Source organism: Protomyctophum bolini, assembly GCF_963924005.1.
Source record: "Protomyctophum bolini genome assembly, chromosome: 22".
Classification (NCBI taxonomy): Eukaryota; Metazoa; Chordata; class Actinopteri; order Myctophiformes; family Myctophidae; genus Protomyctophum; species Protomyctophum bolini.
The window spans coordinates 10813103-10836664 of NC_137883.1; the positions used below are offsets into that span (position 1 = coordinate 10813103).

Sequence of the window (23562 nt, forward strand, 5' to 3'; positions counted from 1 at the left end):
GCCATTTGAAAATCGCCGATCTACAAGCTCACAATCCGTTGCGAAGCATTGTGAGCCTATATATATAGCCTAGGCTTTTTTACCATTACCTGAAGAATGGAAGAATGTACAAGTAGAGAGAGACAATGCAGGCGTTTCATTGGTGTGTAGAGAGATCAAATGAAGGGGCGTGTATTTCTCTCCGGCTACACATTGCTGGGTGGATGAGAGAGAATAAGGTACTTCACTGGCAGTGGCTGCAGCTGCTGAGGTCCTTCACTGCTCTGCTCATTGGATACACCCGACAGGACTATAGATGACACGTTAGTCCAAAAGGAAAGGAGCTTGCTCAGTCAGTCAGTAAACAATCATCTGTAGCTACGGTAGGCTACGTTTATAATCATACGCCAACTTTTAATTGTTCACCCACTTTTAGCCAATTAGTTTGAGATACATTAGAGGCTCTCCCCCAAACATTATGCTTTGGATGTTGTCCGTGTAACTTTATACCGGGACAGGACTTGAAGCCAACGCTTGTTGCAGCTGTTAATGATTATTCGTTGTTCATTTAATTAGAGGTCTGCAGAAATGAAGACGTGGTCGATCAGCTGGACAGTTTGCCTCCTGGGGCTGATGATGAGGATGATGATGAGCTCTGCCTCAGTTGATGAAGCGTGGATGGATGTCGCGGGGGAGTCGGGTTCCGGCATGTTGCCCTCAGCCTCAGGTAAGAATGATGCGGTCAGATAGCCGCAATTTGCAACTCTAGATTATTTTAATAATGGGATGAATCTAGAGTTGCAATACCCTCCATTGACTCCCCACTCATCAATTTGGTTTGCGATCTGCTTGTCTTAAACGACGTTAAACTCACCAACATTGCAGCTGTAGTCCAAGCTTGAATTATCCTCTTTCAATCTGCCGAGCTTGTTTTTCATAAAAATCCACCGTAGACATATTATGAGCTGCTTTCTGTCAAGAAATTCTGTGCAGGTGATTCTGGATTCTGGAGTTTGGATTGGAAGCACTCGTCACTGAACGGTCCTGCCTGTTTCGAATTTGCACATAGGCCTAATGCAGGAGGCAGCAGCGCGACCCGTTAACAAAAACGAGTACTTCCTAACTGCAACACTTCAGTTAGGATATGCATATTGTTAAAATGCATATTGCATATACCGGTATGCATATTGTTAAAATGTTTCAACATTTCAACAAGTGTGAAAATAGCAGGTCTTTTTCTAGGGACCCCGAAGGAAGGACCACCGGGGGTCCCCAGACCCTACTTTGAGAACCATGTGTAACTAAGTACATTTACTCAAATATTGTACTTGAGTAAACTTTTCAATATTTGTATGCTACTTCTACTCCAGCACATCACACTTGTGACACACCTGTGAAATGTGACATTCTGCACAATATGTACTTCCACATTGCAGTATTGATACTTTTACCTAAGTAAAAAATGTGAGTACTTTTCCCACCACTGGTTTTGTGTTCTACAAAAAGATCCACAAAAAAAAACCGCTATTTGAATCCTGAGTGTTGGCGTAGAGTTGCAATTTACTTCTCTCCATCTGGGGATGACATAAAACCTACGTATTTTAGCTTTATTGTCATGTTAATGAGTAACAATGGTTATACTTTATGGTCGCCGGTCGGACTACTAAACTATTGAAGCTTTGCATCACTAAACGGCACCTGCAGAAAATGCTGTTACTGTAGGGTAGGCTGTAGTATTGGAATCGTATTAGTAGCGAATGAAGCCATATGTCGTTCATCATCACCCTGCAAAGTCACAACGGTTCCTTTAATGATTTGATGGCATCTTTTGCACTGTAGACTATGAAGTATGAAGGATTGTATGTTTTTCCCCCCGTTTAATGCTGGCCCTGGGAGCCGTGATCCAAAATGTCCTATGCACTTGTGCAAATGAACTCGGAGACTGTAAGAAATGTACATATTAGAACTAGAAGCTCGACCAGCCTATGGCAGGTCACGTCTAGCGCCACAAATTTGTGTCTCAATGCGGTCGGAGTGAGACGCCAACAAACTATGTGCCCACTGACCGTGTGCTGTGCCGGTTGTGGTGGTGTTCTGTGTTTTTCTTTCTCCGTGAATGTCGTGTGTCCGCTGCTCCGGGTTGCTTCTCCGTGAATGTCGTGTGTCCGCTGCTCCGGGTTGTTTCTGCGTGAATGTCGTGTCCGCTCAGCACCTACCCCTTTGCACTCTGGACAGCAATGTGGCCTTTTGTCGTTTGTTCATTTTAGTTTTGTACAGTATGTGGCACATGGTGACATTGACCAGTTCTGGATTAAATATATTACTTATTTATGGCCCAAAATCTATAAATCTCGCACACTATTAAGGCATCCGGCGGTTCCATGCGCCGCACAAGGTGCCCTTTTTTCACTTGAGCACCTGCCCCTCAAGATGTCTGTGCACGCCACTGGCGGACGAAATGTTCACTCGCAACTTGTTACTGACTCAAATGTATGATGGGTCAATTTATCACACCAAGATTCCAATTATCACTCAGGACTATTGTTTAGTGACCACCGGAGGTCGCAGTTAACTATGAAACCGTGCGTTTTTATTGACACCTAACCCACAATCCCCGTCACTCTGTCACGTCACCGAACTCAAATCCCCGTTGCTCACCCCAGGAAAGCCCCCCAGGTCATCATCTGCCCCCGCAGTATGACCTCCACACTCTCACGGAGGAGACTGCCGAGGAGCGGCGCCGTCGTCTGGCCAGAACTAGAGTTCACACTAGAGTTCTCAACAGGCCCGAAAATGAAGGCCCGGCCTATACCTGGGCCCTCATCAAACCCTGTACATTCGATACACTGCCCTTAGATCTCCATATATGGAGCTGACCCGTTCTGAAATTCCATATCTTGATCTGACCTCATCACACCCTGTACACTCAAGATACGCTCCATATATGGGCAGTGCACTGGCCATATATGGATATAAAGGGCGAGGTCGCTTCTCGCCGTCAGGCATCTTACTGGTGTTATCACTATTGTTTGGGGGCCCACTTGCAATACCACGGCCCACCACCAGGTTGGGAATCACTGTATCTACTGGTATATTATACTCCATAGCCTCAGTCCGTTTTTGTCAACTTGTTCTCATGGGATCAAAGGCTCTGTAGTCAATGTGAGCCTTGACTTAATCCCTGCTCTCACTGCAGCAACATGTGCTCATGCTTAAACCCACTTAAAATGTTCCCGTCTTCTTTCTTTTAAGCATGCAGGGTATAAGCACTTGCCACAATGACGCAATAGGATTCCAGTGCTTCTATTAGTGGCCAGCATTTATTTATTGGGCATTTAAGAGACTATTTTTACTCGACGTAGTCCATTCAGAGAGAAACTGAACAGATTCATACATAACATGGCATTACATAATGCTACCTAGTACATTTTGAAGATGGACAGCTCACTCCCAATTAAAACCCAGTCACCTAATGTGGCCCTTACCTTTTGTGCCACCCTCAGGCCAAAATGACAACTTAATATAGGCTACATATTATGTAATGTAACATGCAGATTGCAGGAGGAATCTGATACTGGTGTTGATGACCCCATGGCCCTCCCTCTTGCAAAACATATAGGCAAACATTTAATGATACTAGCAGAGTCTATTTTGCATTTTGCAATCTTTACTCGGGTAGGTTTTTCAGAGTTTGCTCACTGAATACAAGCATCAACCTGTATATATGAGTCAATGATGGGAATCATTATGATGCGAAAATATTTGCCACGGTTGACTGCGCAGCGAGTATTTCAACTTTTTTGTCTCAAAATGTAATTGGCTGATTGCCATGAAACTTCCATGTGGTGAATGTGATGAATGGTGTGGTAGATCATGTGACCTCATATCGCCGTCCTGTAATCTAATTGGCTGTGGTGTGAAATTTGGTGTCATCATTGGCTCGCTCAAGACTCCCAAAATGAGTACACTGGCAAAATCATCAGTGTTACTTTAACTCTGAAAGTTCAAATCACACTCAGGGTTTTTCCAGATAAGACTATAGAGATCGGGGCTAAGTAAGGCCAGTGATCGGTTGTGTAAGAATTACCTACCGGTAGTCTTAATGCATTTGATATTTAGGCCATAATTTTGCACATAATGCACAAGTTATCTCAAAATGTAATTGGCCGATTGCATGATGTCCGAAACGTTAACCCCAATTAGGACCCTATATATATATTGAAAACCACTACTGCTACTTAAGGTGTTATGAACAGCATGACCTTTCCTTATATACTCCAGACTTGTCCGCATCTCTTTGCTTCTTTATTGAGCTGTACTTTGGTATGTCATTACGAGGCAGGATACATTAATTGCATTCATTTATTTGTTAACTTTTTGAAGTGATTAGTGCAAAACTATAGTCTGTCTGTCTGTATGGCCGTTGGGTCTGTCATTCTGTTTGCAAATTTTGACACCAGAGGGTGCTGCAAACACTAAACACAGCTCAAATAATTATCTACATCTTTAGATTAGTGGTTCCCAAAAACCTTTTCACTTCAAGGACCCCCAAATTGACAGTAATTGGACCTCACATTTGAAGAGATATGCCAGGGACCGAGAACATTTTTACAGCTCTAGCAGTGATTCTCAGGCATTTTAATTTCAACGACCCTCAGTTTGATATACAATAAGGCTAGGCTATGGACCCCCCCCATTTAATGGCATTTCTATCTCTAGAAATCTTTAGAAACCCCTAATTTATATTGTAAAATCACTGTTAATTTAACTAATTTAACAAGAGTGTACAATATAGAACCAACTGGACCCGTTAGGGTCCATTTGGTTCCATTTGTACACTCAGAGTTACAGGCCCATAATGGTCCATTTGGGAACCACTGCTTTAGATTAGTTATGGGAAATATTGAGTATTCAGAACATCTGGACACATCTGTACTATAATATTCAAATAGTGACATTCACAGGCTACCTGACTGTTACCCTGGGAATGTTTGGACTCACTGATTGGCACCATGTATGGAGAATGTCCTACTTTTCCATAGAGCACTTGTTGTAACTATAATGCCAAAATTAATTGACAGCTTAGCTATTCAATCCAAAGTGTCTGATCCGATTGTACCAAGCTGATTAATTGAAATCACAACATGATTCATTGTCATGTTGCTCACATGATTTTCCTGTCCCTAGACAAACCATGTCTAGTTCTCATTACTTGTCTTTCTCAGCAGTTTCTCGTTAATTGTTCTAAGTGAATCCATGTCTTGCTCAAATCCAAGCTTGGGAATCAAAACTACATCACATTGCTGCGGTTTATTTTCATGGCCAATACTTCATTGCGACCGTAGGTCACATTTACTCTGGAAACCTGCATTTCTGTGTGTCAGAAAGTGATGCCTCGTGACATCACACCTCCATATATGGAGATCACGACACTGACCTCATCTAACCCTGGATAACCATACATGGAGAAGACTGGATCATCACCTAGATCTGCATATACTGTATGGAGCCGGCCAGCAACTCTACATCTGACCTGGCTCAAACCCTTAGATCTCCATATATGGAGCTGACCTGTTCTGACATTCCAATTATGTTGATCTGACCACATCAAACCCTGTACACTCAAGACACACTCCATACAATGGCCAGTACAGAATTAATTCCATTCCCTGTCATTCACAATGAAAATCCCTTTCCGATCAGACCGGATAGGAATGTTCTCTTCCACTTGACATGGCTGTATATGATTCATTCAGTCTGACCAGAAGCATGGATAAAAGGTACCGGTCATACAAATGAACGACAATAAGGCAGTGGCGGTCATTTTGTCGTTCCACTCACAAACAGGCTATTCATTTTACCCATAGAGATTTCCAAGTATATATATTTAATCGATTAATTTAATCCTGGAATCAAGACATCCACCCAGCATCCTCCTGGTGAATCATGACCATAAAACCTTTTGATTCTGTGAAAAAACGAATGTCAAAACTAAAACAAAACTAAACAAAGGGTAATTAATAATTATGAAATGTATGATAATTCATATGAAAAGCAGATTCATGAATCTCCACCCCAGCAAATGGAACCCTGGTTATTATTATTCATGTTACATGGAAGCCACAGAGCCATGTACCGTACCCTGTGATAGAGCGTGGCATCAGGGAACCCAGTGAGGGCCGGGATTACACTGTTAAAAGTGACAGACAAAACCTCGGGGCGTGTTGATTGAATCCAGACACCACGTCGTTCACCGCTCTGTGTTTTCATTGCGTGTTGTGAGAAGAAGTCCCCGGAGCCTCCGTGGAAGGCGAAGCGTGAAAGCCTTCTTTAAACAAGTGCCGATTTTCATTGAATAGGCTGGTGATTATGTAATGTTGAGATAATAATCTCCTAGGCTGCCACATAATCATGCCTTGTGAGGTGGTTACTCATGAAACATTTTTATTGCTCGCGTGCCCTGTAATAGAAAATAACTGGGCTCACCTGGGCCATTGTAAAAATCCTGTTGTTACAATGAACGACCGCCCACCCCAATAAAAGCATCAGTGAGTGGTAGTTGGTTTAAATGACCTAATGTAAGATTATCCCGAACAAACGGATATTAAAGTCAGAACAAGCTAGAAAGTTATTTTCACGAGCCTTTTGTCAAATTTGACGGTGATGGATGGTGTGCTAGATGTGACCTCATACGTATATCTCGCCGTCTGCTGGTCCTGTAATCTCATTGGCTGTGGTGGGGAATTTGGCTCATTGGCTCGCTCAAGACTCCCGCCATTGAGCAGATTACAAAATGAAAATCATCAGTGTTGCTTTAACTCCCATCCTCGGTGTTAACCCATTTTGGGCCGGAACCCCTTTTGGTGTTATGCTTTAGCTATTGAAAATTAGCAGATCTACAAGCTCATAGCTTGTAGGTCTGCTATTTTTTTAAAGTCGAACGACTGACATAGAAACATAGCTTTTTCAGGGCCATCTAAGTTTGACAGAAATGTGCTCATAACATCACAGCATGGACTTGTTTTTTAACAAAGTGTCTGTAGCGGTGCATGACATGTACAGTATGTTCTTGTAATTGTTTAATACAATTGGATAGGACTTTTCTGTTTCATAAATGGAGCTGCATAGCCTCCAAGTGCACCACATGCCTCCTTCAATCACCAGCTGGAAACGGGGTGGGAAGTTACTAAGTACATTTACTTAAGTACTGTACTTAAGTAAAATATTGAGGTATTTTTTACTTTACTCCAATTCCTAATACTTTTACTTCTACTCCACTACATCTCAGAGACAAATATTGTACTTTTACTCCGCTACATTTATATGAACAGTTTAGTTACTTTGTAGATTTTGATTCTTATTACAAAACATACATTTACAACTTCAGCCCTACATGTAGTCCTATATACATTTCAGCCATTTGAAATCAAATGTACTTGAGTAAAAGTACAGAAGTATTGGTATCAAAATGTACTTAAAGTACCGAAAGTAGAACTCATTATTTAGAATTTCAAGTTTTCAAAATCTTTTGAAAATGGCAGTTCTACAAGCTCACAATGCGTCGCATGTAGGCCTACTTGACTACTCGCGTACATATTGAATTCTCGACTTCTACTTGTAACAGAGTCTTTCTACATTGCCGTATTGATACTTTTACTTAAGTAAAACATTTTGAGCACCTTTTCCACCACTCTCTGCTCATTGTAACCGGTACGCATCCACACAGACGGGACAAATTAAAAACAAGGTCCCATGGGAGAAAAACTTCTTTGTCTCTCACTTGGCGCCAGCAGCAGAGACAATACATGTTCAGTTGGACATTGTACTGTCCTGCACCCAACTGGACCACAAACCAGGGACATGGATGAAACACATTTCTAAATCAGCCTATCCCGATGTGTGGGTGTCACTTGTGATAGGGAGCAATGCTCAGCCTTGTGGATTCAGAGTTTTGTGTAACTGTTTCTGTGGCTATTTCTGTGTACTTCCAGTTTCTGGGTAGAAAATGTATCTTTATGATTTTTGCATTGTGCAACAGCTAGTTTTAAGTCCAAGTCGTATGATTTGTCACACACGTTACCGCAGTGAAATTTGTTCTCCGCATTTGACCCATCTCTTGGAGCTTAGTTTTGGTTTTCAGAATTTCCTCGATTCCTTATTTTCCTTACTGCGCCACTTTCCCCCCACAACAACGGATAACCACGCCTACATTTTATTTCATTTCTGATCAAATAAATTACGAGGTGACTGGGTGTCCTGACCCTTTAAATAGTACATAACTGTCCGTGTATTGGTCTCCAATCCATCCACCCATCCATCCATCCACCCATGGAACTGCTTTTATTCAGCCAGGCCATGCTGTAGCTCTGCTATCTGACTCCTCACCGTGTCTGGAATACCTGCCTGTAGCCCCTGACCCATGAGATGCATATCACAAGAGCACTGCATGTATGCACAACATCTGGGAAGGGCAACGGTATATGACTGAACTGTTTCAAAAGAATATCATTGTACGCACGCAAAGTCACACACACACACACACACACACACACACACACACTCCCCCTCTGTCACATGCATAGTGAAATTGCACACCAGAGAGCTCCAAAAAAACACTCTACACCCACCTTTAGATCTGTGCCATATGACTTTGGCTTTGGAAGTGAAAATCATCCAGTGAACCCTTAAGATATAACATGTTAGTACAACTCTGACTGGTGGTGACAGGACTGAGGTGCATTAGGCCAGTGCAAGACCAAAGGCTTTGGAAGAGATCCATTAGTGATTAGTCAGTCTCACCTACTATAGCTATTTGACCTTTTTGTCAAACTTAATTATAGAGTGTGTGTGTGTGTGTGGGGGGGGGGGGGCAAAAGTCTTTATGGTTATAGAACATCTACAAGCTCACTTGGCAACATGTTTTAAGCAATCAGGTGTGGGGAAAAAAGGGACAGACGTGTCACGTATAGAGCTTTGGGGGACGTTGGTCGTGGGGTTGAAGTGGTTAAGCCATCTCCAAGACTCTTTTCTTTTCGTGTAGCACTCTAGGCTGACTGAAATGTAACATCAGAACAGCTGTTGAACTATATGTTGTAATTACAAAAATACACAGTGTTGACGTTTGCTGCACAAAATTATGCCAGAAACGTGACCGTGAAACACAACAGCTAACATCTAAATTATGGGTGACATTTTATATCCCTCCCCAGAGAAAGGTGAGGGATGTTAAGGAATTAAACCTACACTGTTAACATCTTCAGTATGAATATTTCCATGTGTAACTCTGAAGCGCCTTACACTCTGGGAGCGTTTATTCACAGCGGTGATTAATTAAACCGCTGTTTTGAATCGAGGACATCCACAGATTCCACACATAATGTGGATGTAACGTAATGTTTTTTTTTACCGCAAATAAAAGCATCAACCTATATGAATTAGGAATCACCAAATGTCCCCCACCCCCCCATAATAGACATTTAAGTTGCAGGAAGAAAGGAAGGCGCACGCGTGTTGTATATGAGATTCAGGTATGAGCGTACGCAGGTTCAACCGACAACCACTTTCACTGGTAGAATCCACGCGACCACGCCTAGCTCCATGAGGCAAAGCCTTTTGATTTGACAGTGCATGAGAATTGCCGTTTCCGTTCATCTTGGTGACTTTCATTCACACTCCGTGTGTCACATCATCAAGCTTCCACCTCTACCGGGGATCAAAAGCTCCGCGGCAGACACGGCGACGATCCGCTCGCACTTTGCCAGCAGGTTGAGCCCATGATGTCATCACCAATATAATGGCAGATCTATAACCTGACATCTGCTTCCAATGAAACGTGATCCTCCTCGCCTGCCGCGGTGTTCGGCAAGGCACGTAGCGGCACTCTGGAGCCCATTAAGACACCTTATAGCATATTGTGCAGGGCTTGGTTGGTTGGTTCCCAAACCATTTCAGCTCGACAACGCAAAAGATACATTTGATGTCTCCCAATGTCAAACATGTATGAATTCACGACTTAAAGGAGAATTATGCCTAAAACGTTTTATTTTTAAATTTTTACTCTGGAGAGTGGACAACACTGACCAATATGAAAAAGATCACTTGTATATAATCACTTGTTTTGGGGGGGGGGGGGGTGAACTATCCCTTTAAGCCATATTTAAAAGTGTATATAATCAATCTGACATGAATTGCTGGCGTTAAATGTATCGATTTTTTGTGATTGTTTTTAAAAACTCTTGATATTGTTTGGTAAAACCTGGCACAGTGCAAATTTGCATGCGGTCTCCTGGCAGACCGGGCCACGGGCCAGTGGTCCTGTACTGTACTGGGTGTATGTGGAGCAGGTCACAGCCCACGGTTAGCCCTATGTGAAAAGGACCAGGATGGGGAGTGGTGGTGCGGGTAACAAACCACATGTTGGACCTGAATCTGCTGCCCTGGCGTATAGCCCCTTTTATAGGTCCGAGTGGAACCAGATGTCAGATTGTGTGGGTTGATATTGTACAGACAGGGAAGCGTTCAGATGGCCGGTGTTAAAGGGGAAATAAAAATGGGAAAGATTAAGGCCACAGGCTTACCTTCCTTCCCGCTGTTTGTACAAACTGTAGTGGGTTCTTACATCTCTCAAATGCACAAGGCGGTCTACAAAGAACATGCCTGCTTGTAACGGGGAAAATATTGTTGTGCGTGCGGCCTGGTGGGTTTGGGGGGAGTATACGTCTCGAAATGTCTTGTTTGCAGTTTCATTACAATGAAAGTGTTGACACATTGTTGACACTGTATTATATTCTTTGTACCTTGCAAATGTTAAACGCCTGTCTCGTCCCCAGTGCGTGACGTTTATACAAACAAGCGGATGGTAACAAACTCATCAAGTGTATTGGTTACAAGCTGGAGCTTTCAACTACAATAGTAACAATACTAGAATTATTTATATGGTATGGACTGTTAAGTTTCACTTTTTTTTGACACTTTTTATTTATTTTAAAAACTCTGCTGCTCTGCCCTTCCCTCCCCTCCCTACACACTGACTAATATGGGTTTGCTCGTCTACCAGGCCAAAAAGGGAAAGGAAAAATGACAGCATCTTTTCAATTCCAAGCAAATTGACCCATTGTCACGCTTCTGTTGGTCCCTGACTGACTAACCAACAGGCTCTTTCTGCCTCTTGACTTGACAAATGTCCAAGAACAGCACCTATATCTAGCATGAGTGCGGTTCAGGAGCTTCAGTCTTGGGCCTGGCACATTGGTTTCCAATAGCCGGGTTTGCATTAGTGGTGGAAATTAACTAAGTTCTGTATGTAATGCCCACTGTCCCGGTGGGAATCGTAATATTCTAATTAACATAGTTAAAAAGACTAAAGGTTAGGGCCAGGCAGGCACTCGCTTCTAACGGCTGCAGCTGTGACATGTGGAACTGCCCTAATATGCTTGTGTTCCACAAAATAGATGCCAGGTGATGCGATGTAGTTCCATACACTGGGTGGACACACGTGCACACCAAAGCGCAGGCAATAGCAGAGCTCACACTTTCTTTACATTAGTGTTGTAAAGATTCTTTTTCACCGGACACAAACTGTTTTTCAATTCTTGCAAATTCATGAGTGCATGCTTTTTTATTTCACAAATCAATATACTGTAGTCTAATGTCAGAAGTTTTTGCAGTTTTTGTACAAAACCACAAGTATGCACAGTGTGTGCGTGTACACACGCGCGCATGGTGCACGCACACATGCACACCCGAACGACACACTATATTGTACGCACACTCACTCACACCAAAACGGCTTTCTCTTGACCAACTGCCTTCCTACTGACCCCTGTGTGACATCATCAGGATGGGAAAATAAACTTTGGCTTACTGGCTGTGCCTTCAGTCTTAAACATGCCATTCATTTCCTCCCCATAGACTCTCAATGGGTCATGTTTACTGCTCAGCAGGAGCTGGAAACGTGATGAGTTTGATTGGTTCTTAAGCATGTTTTACACGTGTCTGTGTGAAATATTTGTATTTGGTGCAGCTGTGGCTCAGGAGGTGTAGAGCAGGTCATCCAATAATCCGTGGGTCGGCGGTTCGAATCCCGGCTCCTCCTGTCTACATGTCGAGGTGTCCTTGGGCAAGACACTGATTGCAATGTAGTCCTCCAATGAGTTGGTCGGTGCTAGCTTGCCACCATTGGTGTGGGAAGTGAGGCCGCTGCCATCGACTGTTCTCCGCTTCACCTCCCAATGTATGAACGAACCATTGTGAAGCACTTGGAGAGGCGCTATAAAAATGCAATTTGTTATGTCAAATGAAAAACACATTAATAAATACAAAAAGAACAACTAGTCTGGACAGACTATAGTACATACATAATGAATGAAATTGCAACATTGACCTTGACATTGACCTTTGACCCTCCACCTAATTCTAATACTCTAGTCCAGTCTCGTGTCCACATTTTCATTTACTCTGTCTTGTATCGGTCTCGCCCATAATTTGACTGTCTCGGACCAAGGGACTCGAGACACGAGTCACTACAATGCAATGAAATAATTGTATTATACCCATATTAGGAGGAACCCATTCACATTAACACTATAAGATAGCTGTCTGGCGCTTATAGACAGCTATCTTATTAAGTGCAGCTGACACGCCTGCCTGCTCTCAGTGTTTTCTGTACCTATTGGATGAAAAGAAAAATCTGGTCTGTCTCGACTCGGTCTCCCCCCACACTCTGTCTCGACTTAGACTCGACGCCCCCTCCCCCCACACTCTGTCTTGACTCGGACTCTTCCATCCCCCCCTCGGACTTGGTCTTGACTTGGACTCGCTTTAGGTGGACTCGTCTACAACGCTACTAATCAGTTCACCGTTCATTCCAAGTGGATGTTTGTACCAAATGTCATGACATTCCCTCAAGGAGATATCACATTCACAGTGACCTTGTCCTTTGCCCTTTGGACGTGCATATGGACGACCCAGAAACACAATGCCTCTGGCCACAGAAAGTGTTCATTTCACTTTTCAGAGTTAAATTACAATAACACTGAGGATGTTGGTGTGCATAATCGGGGTCAAGGAAATACGATGTTGAAAATGTTTAAAATTAGTTTTCCATGAGGATTTGCAGCTCTGTTGTGAATATTATTTTGTTTTGACACGTTCTTTGGCATATGTATTGGAAAACTATTCCCGAAATGTTGAAAATCTGCCAAAATACTGCAAAGTTGCCAATGATTTGAAATGAATAGCTGAAATGTTCGTAAATGGCTCCCATTGTATTGAGTACACGTGTGTGTGTTCTGCTGAAGAACCAGGGGCGTCAATGTTACTGTACACCTGATTTATACTGGTGTCTGGCACCGGAAATGGCAGAAGCTCGTTAGCTTGCAGATCTGTTGCTTTCAGGGTGACACAGTCCACGCACAACCAAAGTATAAATCAGGCTTTTATTATGACAAACTCAACTCATGTGAGTCGCGCGTGGGACAGCTAGACTGAACGTGCGCATTCGTGGCGTTTTTCTTTTCTTCACATGAACCGTAGTTACCGTACCCTGGGAAATTCCCCCAAGCGAGCCAGTGTCCAGGACCCACGGCTGAACCTGCTATCGCTTTCGTTGACTCTTTTACGTGATTGATTTGTGTTGAAGTCCCGGTCCAGCGCGGCGTATCGCATTCCCAGGGCTGCGTTTAGTCCGTCAGTCTGCCAGCCAGCCAGCCAGCTCAAAGTCTGTTAAAGGCCCTGGAGGTGTTTGACTTGTGGGAGGTAGCGGTGCGCTGGGGGTGGGGGGGGGAGGGGAGCTGGGGTGTGTGTGTGTGTGTGTGTGTGTGTGTGTGTGTGTGACAGGAGAGTTTATGTCTGCGCACATAATGTGCAAGCTCATCTTCCTGCGTGTGCGTCGAGTTTGAACACAAGTTGGCCACACATGTGTTGGTTGTTGCTGTGTGGACCTCTGTCGTGAAGGACAGTCATGTGTGAAACAGCTCTTCTAGTAGGGACCTCATACCCTGTCATTAGCACGGAGCCATTATATAGTTAGATCACCATCCAAAGCTACCTGCCGCCGGAAAGATGTTATCTATGGACTGCCAACTATTTCCTCATTGTCACCCTCAGAGCCAACACATTTAAGCTATTAACCTTCCTCTGTAATTAGAAAGGGGCTGGTGTGTTGCTCTGTGCCTTGCCTTCATGCAAAGGCCAACACTCTTTCATTATGAATATAAAAGTCGCAGCTCCGCTGGTAGCCTTCGCGGCCGCCTCACGCGGAGATCCGATGAACGATGCCAACAAAATAAAAGGGATGTACAGTGTACAATGTTTAGACATGCACTGTACAGGAAACCTCTTTAATCGAATGGGAATTTGTACACTGATCAGGGTTGCAAATGCATAAATGAACACTGAGAATTGTACTGTGTGCTGTAGGTTGTATTCCTATTCCCGTGTAGGAATGTATTTATAGTATCTTTCACTTTTGACAGGGAATGCTTCCATCACTGGTGGATGTCTTCCTGTTTTATAATTATGCTGTTACTGTTTTGTGTATAGAGTCTTAGACAGGCCATGCCTATGGCTTTGTTGATGCTGTGGATGTCTTGCTGGCAATGTCATTTGTGACATCATACTTTTCATTATGAATTAACAGTCATCTATCTGGCTCCTTTGTTTTTCACTCTGGCTGGTGTTCACCCTCTGTAGTTGTGCGAGCAGAGCACGTTTCCCATCGGCCAGCTGTGTCACTCATCTCTGAAGATGAAGTGAGACTGATGTAATGCATTGTGCTCCGCATGGTGCCGACAGACCTCAAGGAAACGTCCCATCGTCCACTGCTTTCAAGATCCGAGAGGATAGATTCCCGACCTTTAATTGTTACATCCTGTGTATGACTACGTAAGAGTCCAATTATTTTTGCCCTGGCTCCTCAGACATTGTAGCAGCAGCAATACTTTATAAAAAGGATAATCAAAGAGCAGCTGCAATAGTAAAACAGGCACTTGAGGTGCTTGAAGATGCTGTGTCCAACTCTCGGTTATAAATATCTATTTAGTACATAATAGTGATAATACCCGTGGGCGTGGCAGCATCCATGGTAATTGGTGGTGATGGTGTTTGGTGGGGGTTATCAGATGACCAGGGCTGCAACTGAATGATACTACTGTATAGCTGATTTTCAACTGTAGCTCAAAAGGGCAACAGGGTTGATGAGGTGTGTACGGCTAATTCATCATACCATTAATCACTCAACAAAAATAATCTGTTTTCAGTTGGTTCAGCTGATTAAAAAAATTATCCCTTAAATGGGCAATTGGACATAAATTATCCAGCATGAGTCCTCCCGTGTAGGAATGACCTTTATTGTAGTAGTCTTCGTTTTACAGGAGCCCTGAAGAAGTAACCCACACATCTCAACGTGCTTATTGGGGTCACCATTGTGGCAGTTGCAGGCCGACAGCCAGAGCTGGGCAAGCCTTGTAAAACCTTTTACAAGAGTTTTTTACAAGCACTTAAATGTCTTTGTCAGTATAACTATGGTGTTTTCTTACCCCGTTCAGTGTGGACTTTATGATAACGATGACCTAAACTAGACAGGGCAGTGCTTATGAGACTATAGAGAAGACTCTTCAGGTCATAGGAGGGCCAGAGTACTGGATGGTAATAAACTGTGATACTTGTTTCGACTCGGACAACCGACCCATTTGTGATGCATTTTATGATAAACAAAAGGGCAAATGTTCTTTTTTATGTTCCCATCCAGGAGTGTTTCTCCTTGACTGATTAGGGGGTCTAAGGACTGGAGCCTGAAGGGATTGTTTTTTTCTATGTTAAATGTGGCCATAATGTCTTTTGAGACAATAACTGATTAACGCCTGTACTTAAGAAAAATAATAATAAACACGAACAGAATTGACTAAAGGTTACATCCACACTAATGTGTTTTTGCTTTAAAGCGCACTATTTTGTTAAAGGACAACTTTAGTTTTTTTCAACCAAGGTTCATGTTTTAGGTTGTTATTAGACAAAGTAAAAGATGAGTGTTCATTTTTTTCCCCATTTGCTGTTTACTTTAGTTTTAGGGATTTTAGCTGTTTTTGACAGGGGGGCGGGGGCATTCAAGCATGGGGCTAAATATGTATTCTTTCATAATTTTATAGCGATTTTTTTTATTATTATTTACTATAGTCCTACTAGACCCCAAGAAATTACATCTGGCCACAAATGATCAAGGGATCTATTGAATGTGTCAAACTGAGATATTGAGCTTCTTTTACTTTAAACACAACCTAAAACATGAACCTTGGTTGAAAAAAACGAAAGTTGTCCTTTGAGTTCATACCTACAGTACTAGTAGGATCCACACTGGAGAGATTTTTGCTGACCCGTTTTAGTTGTTGACCCGGATGGGTGCAAAACAGAGGATTTTGAAAACGAAGATGCCTGGAGTGAGTTATTGTTTTTTTTTTTAACATGAAAGCGTATTATTAGTGTGGACGTGGCCTTAAACTCTGGGGCATAATACATCACTGTGTATGTTTCCATGTGATCATTCCATCTGCACCGGTGCACCAAAAACAGGTCTAGAGTTTTGCACATACGGCATGACTTAAATCAGGAGCCTTTGCCACAGGTGACAGTTGAAGACAGACACCAGGCTTGGATTCCGATAAGATTTGTCTGTTGAGTAACAGATTCATGTTTGAACTTGAAAGGAAGGACCCACTAGTCGGAATGATATGTTAAGAAAAGATGAAACACGGCAATTGAATATAATGCTATAGCCAGATTTATAGTTCTACTGTTCTAGTTATGTAATCCACTAAATGCAGTGCCTTTTTATAGCTTTCTGGTAATACATTTAACAAGCAACAGAATAATCCATTTAACCTCAATAGGCTTAAGACTTTATCCAAACTCAAAAGACGCCTACAATTGTTGAAACGTGGTTTGCCAATTGGGTTTATAAATGAATAAATTAACTTGTATGGCAATAGAGTGGAATCTTTTACTTCAATGTGAGACCTTGTAAAACCCAGAGTTTCCCATAAGCTTCATTTCTTACACTCTTAAAGAACAGCCAGAATTTCCCAGCATTGATCATGTGGGTGGTTGCAGAGATCTGGTGGTTTTGTCCAAATAGTCCAACACGCCCCATGTCTCTCTTCCCATCACCCTCACATTTCAGTTGTTAGTCACTCCAACAGGCTCATTACCTGGCTCACCAACTCCCCCAGCCATCCAAAAGAAATCCTTCTCTGCTTTCCTCATCTGATGTAAAACACGAATCCACAGACTGCTCTTCCCTCCTCAGTCCCCACCCTATCCTGCTTTTTAATGGTGTGGCTCTAAGAGGCTAGGGGCTGTATTTTGCGTGTCTTAAGTACCAGGTCTTATTCCCTAACTTGAGTAAACTAAAGACCTGGAGGCGTGGTCAATGCTCTTTGGCCACTCAGAATAGCCAAATGGCATTGATCACGCCTCCAGGTCTTTAGTTTACTCAAGTTAGGGAATAAGACCCGGTACTTAAGACACGCAAAATACAGCCCTAGCTGTCTAGAAATGGGCCTATATCTTTGTGTCTGTCTGTGTGTGTGTGTGTGTGTGTCTGTTTATCTCACGAGTCGCAAAAGATTAAACTGATCAATGACACATTTATTGTTCACACTGCCTGCCAGTTCGCCAAGGATGTGTCTTTTTTCACATGTTTTATATATATACTAGTATATTATACTGTATGACATTGGAACCACCATGCCATTAGCAGACCATTAGTCATGTTTCTTTCCTTAACCCATTTTGGGCGGGAACCCCTTTTGGTGTTAGCATTGTGTTATAATATAGCTATTGAAAAATAGCAGATCTACAAGCTGGTCTGCTATTTTTGAAAAATTGAACGGCTGACATACTGTAGAAACATAGCTTTTTCAGAAAACTGTCAGGATTTAGAAGACAATTTTAGAATCTGATCTCAGGTCAAAAACATATGCAGCACACCCCATGTGTGTCTACCTTGGTCCCCGCCATGCCCGGTCAGTGATTCCAGCTTGAAAACCCCAGAGAGACTCCCTGGCGGACCCCCCTGCCACCTCCGTTCCAGGAGAGGGACTCCCTGGGCGGGTAGAGACGGCCAGCAGGGCAGGGCGCCGGGGGGGCCTTTCCCCTCTGCCCTCCTCCCAAGACCTTCAGGGTGAGGGAACTCGTGTCGGAACGGAGGCCCCTCTTCCCGAGGCTTTTTGTACGCTTTGCCCCTCATCTGATTGGACCCCACTCAGTGAACATCCTGTTCCCATAATAGTGTGGTTTGAGATGGGCAACCGCACTCGCAATTCCGCAGGATTCCACTGTCTGGAACCCAGTGTAAGGTGGGCGTGTTGTAGACTACCAGTGTGCATCTGTGACTTTTATAGTCATAATAATAAGAGTTTAGGCCTTTTGCACGAAGGCATGGCACCACAGAAACGCACAGCAGCCCATTAGAGAGGGTTAATAGCTTGTCTTGGCCCACGGCGTGACAATGATGTCATAGTGTGTAGAAGGCCATCAGTTGGACACAGGTGCTGTGCTGTTTATGTCCCAGGTCATATGGCCCAGCTTTGGGATCTGACAGTCTGCCAGTGAGGTTCACTTCTCCAGATGGGACGGTTCATGTCCGGTATATATGGCTCTGACCTCTCTGACCCGTCCTCATCTGTTCCGCAGCCTGCATGTGCGAGCAGTCCAGGGATGTACCGTCCATGTCCCGTGACTGTGTGTTGCACCGGTGTGCGTCCAGGCCAGGCTCGATGGTAATTGAAACACCTTCTATATGCGTTATGTTGTGTATAGACAAGACTGTCAGATTCACATCTGTGAAAACAGCCCCGCTTGTTTGGTTATCCTGCGATCTCCCATTCTGCAAATACCTTCCATTTCGCAAAACGTGTACACATCAGTGATTAAAGCTACTAAAACAATAAAAAATTAAAAAGCCTTCATTAAATGGCTGTAAGATTAAGGCAAACCAATTTAATAAAGCCTTTTAAATGTTGTAACTTCAACATTGCCTTGGGAGTTTTTACTCCAAGGCACTCAATCAAGTTACTTTCTTATAGATACGAACACCTCCCCGCAATAGAGGGTATAATAGAGGGTATAATGCACATGCTGTGCATAAAGTGAGTGAGTTTAACGTTGTTTAATGTTGTTTAATGTTTCTTTTAATGCAATCATGTAAGACCTTTCTGTTTCAATGTACCTGTATGGGCTGTCAAGGCCAGAAAGTAGGTTTTTGTTCCTGCATAACTTCTGGGTATGATGATGATGTCATGAGTATACCCTCTATGAACACACTATATTTTTAAGCCAAGGCAGTGTTCTCTATTATTATTTATTTTTGTGGGGGAGAGTGTAAGACATGTTTCAGCTGCACATACAGGCTGCTTACACCACCTGTATAAGTATGCGCTTGTCATGCTGCGCACTCACGCTGGCGTCCCTATTTGTTATACCTGTAGTAGGTGAAAGTTCTCAAAAAGAACCCATTCAGGCCTGACATCGAAATAAATAAATAAATCTTCTAAATCATGACTATTTTCTGGAAGATTTGAGGCATATTCTAACGATTTTTCAAAAATAACAGACCTACACTGCCAATGTTTAAAACGCCAAAAGGGGTTCCCGCCCAAAATGGGATAAGCCTAAATGCTTCATTTATAGTGAAAACAATGGTTTTTTTTCGCCGCATGACACCGCCACACGATGCAAGTATAAATCGGGCTTAAGAGATTATGAATTTTCAAACAGGATATGGTTTCAGTCGCAGTTGTTCCCACACTGATCTGATCCTTAGTAAAATGTTTATGCCACATGGGAACTAGATGGAACGCAACCCTCGTGTATAACCTGGAATGCCCCCTTTAAAACTGAAAGTGTGTGTGTGTGTGTGTGTGTGTGTGTGTGTGTGTGTGTGTGTGTGTGTGTGTGTGTGTGTGTGTGTGTGTGTGTGTGTGTGTGTGTGTGTGTGTGTGTGTGTGTGTGTGTGTGTGTGTGTGTGTGTGTGTGTGTGTGTGTGTGTGTGTGTGTGTGTGTGTGTGTGTGTGTGTGTGTGTGTGTGTGTGTGTGTGTGTGTGTGTGTGTGTGTGTGTGTGTGTGTGTGTGTGTGTGTGTGTGTGTGTGTGTGTGTGTGTGTGTGTGTGTGTGTGTGTGTGTGTGTGTGATCACACAGTATCTCATTCCCTGTATGGGGTTTCCTTGGTGCAGAGATGTGTTAAATTCCTGCCAAGACAAAGATTCCTAATTTGCTTTACGTTGGCCTAATTGTATTATTTTCACTTTTAGTGCACATTTACACCAAAGAAATGAAAACTATTGATATGGTAGTGGAAATATTCAGAATCAGGCAAGAGGCTCAGCATTTAACTGTCAGTTAAGCAAGACGGTGATTTTGACCTGCAGACGGCCTTCACTGATATATGCAAATATAAAAAATGATCTGGCCGACTGGTGTAATACATCATTGTCTGGTCTACTCTGTACAACGAAGTGCCTACATTTTTAAATGAGTATTAATCGTTTTCACCCTCTTACTGTAACTGAAAGCTAGTGTGTAAACTTTAATCACAGATGGCTCTGCTAATGAAATGAGCCCTTTTTAAGATGGTGAAGTTTGGATAAAAGGGCTTCTCCCCTGTCAAGTAAAACATCTACCTATAGAGACTGTTTGACATAATGTCACACCCATGCCTACATTGTTTGGATAGGTTGCACTGCCATCTAATTGGTGCTATTCATTCCTGTAGAAACCAAGAGAGAAATAGACCTGTGGGCATGTGCTGTATCTCCATCCATTATTGTCGTCGTCGTCCTCGTCCTCCTCCTCCTCTGATGATGATGATGATGAATATCCTTAAACTGTTGAGAAGCAGATCTGGGCAAGTGTTGACTCGTGCTTTTCACATTTCCCCTCACAAAAGGAAAAGTGTCCTAGGAAAGCTCAAGTATTGTTCCTCAGGAAGCAGGCGTGTTGAGAGCAAGGCCTTAAGCAGTCATTTCTCAGCCGTTTCTGCACTGTGCAGCAGAGAAACAACATACAGTACAGGTGTGGAGAAAGAATGCTAAAGGTTTTGGATTGCCTGTACCCTTGGGTCAGACTTAAATATTATTCTATCCAAGAAGGGAAATGAGAAAATGGACGGTTCAGCGCAGGCTTGTGGAACTGTTAATTGAAGATAATTGACCTATTCTTCTGCCTGCGCACATGTCATGTCCTAGTATGGTAATGAATATGATTAATGGCAGAATCGCACAAAGTATATATTTGGCGGCCCTGTTTTAATTTTTCATTGGTTGTGACAGAACAAACAAACATAGCCCTACAATGTAACAATGTGTACGTTCCATAATGCAGTTCCAATGGTGAAAACTGTGTTTTACCCGGTGAATGGCGGATTCGGCCAAGCCTCGAAATACCCATATGCGCGTCTCAAAGAATACTAAACTGTATTTGTTGAGCCTTTACTCGCATCATTTGTGTACGCTCTTTCAGAACACATAACTCCAGTTTTAGCTGCACTTCACTGGCTCCCTGTCACTTTTAGTGTTAGTTTGCTGTTAGTATAGATTTGGTATAGATACGTGCTGGCCCCTTTATTTTTGTCAGAACCTTTTGAGCCCTACTCCCCACAAAGGGCACCGAGTTCAGCTAACAAGCTGCTCTCAGAGGTTCCCGAAAACCAACCCGAGGAGTACGTAGGGGCGACCCCACCTTTGCTGCTGCTGCGCCTCCATATACAAAGTGCCAACTCTATTGAGGGGGGTAGAGGAGCAGACAGAGTGACACCTAAGAGACCCTTTATGATCCAATTTGATATATCATTATTTATTTAGCGAATGCAAAGTCCTTAAGCCAAGCGGTTGCCTCCTGGTCTGCTGTATGGAGGGTGATTAATCCTCCTTCCAGTCTTTGGAGAGGACACACTTCTATGATGTGCTCCATAGTTTGCTCCTCACCACACGCACACAGTGGGCTCATATCCGTTCAAATAATATTTACTTTTATTGCCCTCAGTGCATCTATCCAGACCCTGGTTGCTGTTGCAGCAGCACTTTCAGATTGTGTACGCCGTAACATGATATATACACATTACACAGTTAACGTGCATAAAGGGGCACACTGTTCTGCCGGGAGTAATAAGCACCACACACAGTAACATGCACAACGGGCACAGATTTATTTGAATCCGATTTTGGACCGCCACTTCTAGCTTCTACCAGCATAATGTTTAACATGACTTTGTAAATGAGGGCCTGCAGTGTTCTTAAGGCTGTCTTTGATGGGATTACACCCGCAATTAAGTGAGAGGAAAACAGTAAGGAAGCAGGACGTTTTTTCCCCCCCTTTGTTTTTATGTCCGTAACTCTCCTGGCTGTGTGATTAGACCCTCCGGACACGTCCAGTCTCTCTAAATACACAAAGCAAACATTTACAGTAATTGACCATTAGTTTAATGGCCAAATAACCCTGGAAAACCCTATTGCCTTAAAGCCAAAAATAGGTGATCTACAAGAAGATCACAACTGGCCGCGATGTGACCAGCTGTGAGCTTGTAAATGGGCTATTTTAGGCACTTGCCTGTCTTTATTTCAAAGCATGAAACGTTTTTAAATGCAGAACAAATGTAGAGACAAAAAAAAAGAATCACATTGGTTGTTAATTTATGTATGTCCAGATTGTCAGTGGCAAAGCTATCAGTCAACATTTATAGCTGCCACAGCTGCAGAAAGTGAACGTGTACAGTAAAGTGGGTCTGTAATGTATTGAAATAATATTTTATGAGCCACAGCTATAACTCTGTTCTCAGCCCTGTATGCCAACACAGTAAAGTCCCCAGTGTTAAATTAACTCAGAGATTATAGAAATGGAACCAATTTGGTTCCACGTGTACACTCTCTGAGTTAAATGAACACTGATGATTTTACTGCCCCGGGGCCTTTTTCCCCCTTCCTATAAGCTGTGCCCTGCTAACCATCACTCTTCCAAAACACAGCCCCAGTGGCACCGTTTGTTGGCTCCTCCGGCGCGTACACATTTCCTGCCTCTCCAGACGAGGAATGGTTGGAGGTTTGCCAGGCCAGGAGCTGGTCACTGGGACTCCTTCCTTATCGGTCTGCTGGGTGCAGAGGAGGTTTGCCAGGCCAGGAGCTGGTCACTGGGACTCCTTCCTTATCGGTCTGCTGGGTGCAGAAGAGGTTTGCCAGGCCAGGATCCGGTCACTGGGACTCCTTCCTTATCGGTATGCAGAGGAGGTTTGCCAGGCCAGGAGCCGGTCGGTCACTGGGACTCCTTCGTTATCGGTCTGCAGGGTGCAGAGGAGGTTTGGAGCCTGCCACCTCATTTAATTAAGCCTTGGTATGAAAATAGCCGATCTACAAGCTAACAACGATTCACGATGCAACACATTGCGAGCTTGTATATTGGATATTTTTAGTTTCTCTGAGTATGCTGTAGAATAAAGTATAAATTGGGCTGTGCTGTGATATCATTTCCATGCACTGAAAGAAAAAACACAAATGGTTCTTTGGGGACCATAGCATTAGTTACCATAGACTACAGTACAG

At 43.2% G+C, this 23562-nt stretch overlaps 1 protein-coding gene across 2 annotated transcripts in view; it reads left to right on the forward strand.

The window, feature by feature from the left end:
- Nucleotides 1-272: 272 nt before the first annotated feature.
- The window catches only part of LOC308309931 (uncharacterized protein), a 157073-nt gene continuing 133783 nt past the window's right edge, over nt 273-23562 (forward strand). For both annotated transcript variants that reach the window (XM_080755912.1, XM_080755913.1), the window contains exons 1-2: nt 273-362; nt 556-706. In XM_080755912.1, the coding sequence (XP_080612038.1) occupies nt 568-706 (139 nt within the window). In that variant the 5' untranslated portion in view covers nt 273-362; nt 556-567. The remainder of the gene's footprint in view (nt 363-555; nt 707-23562) is intronic.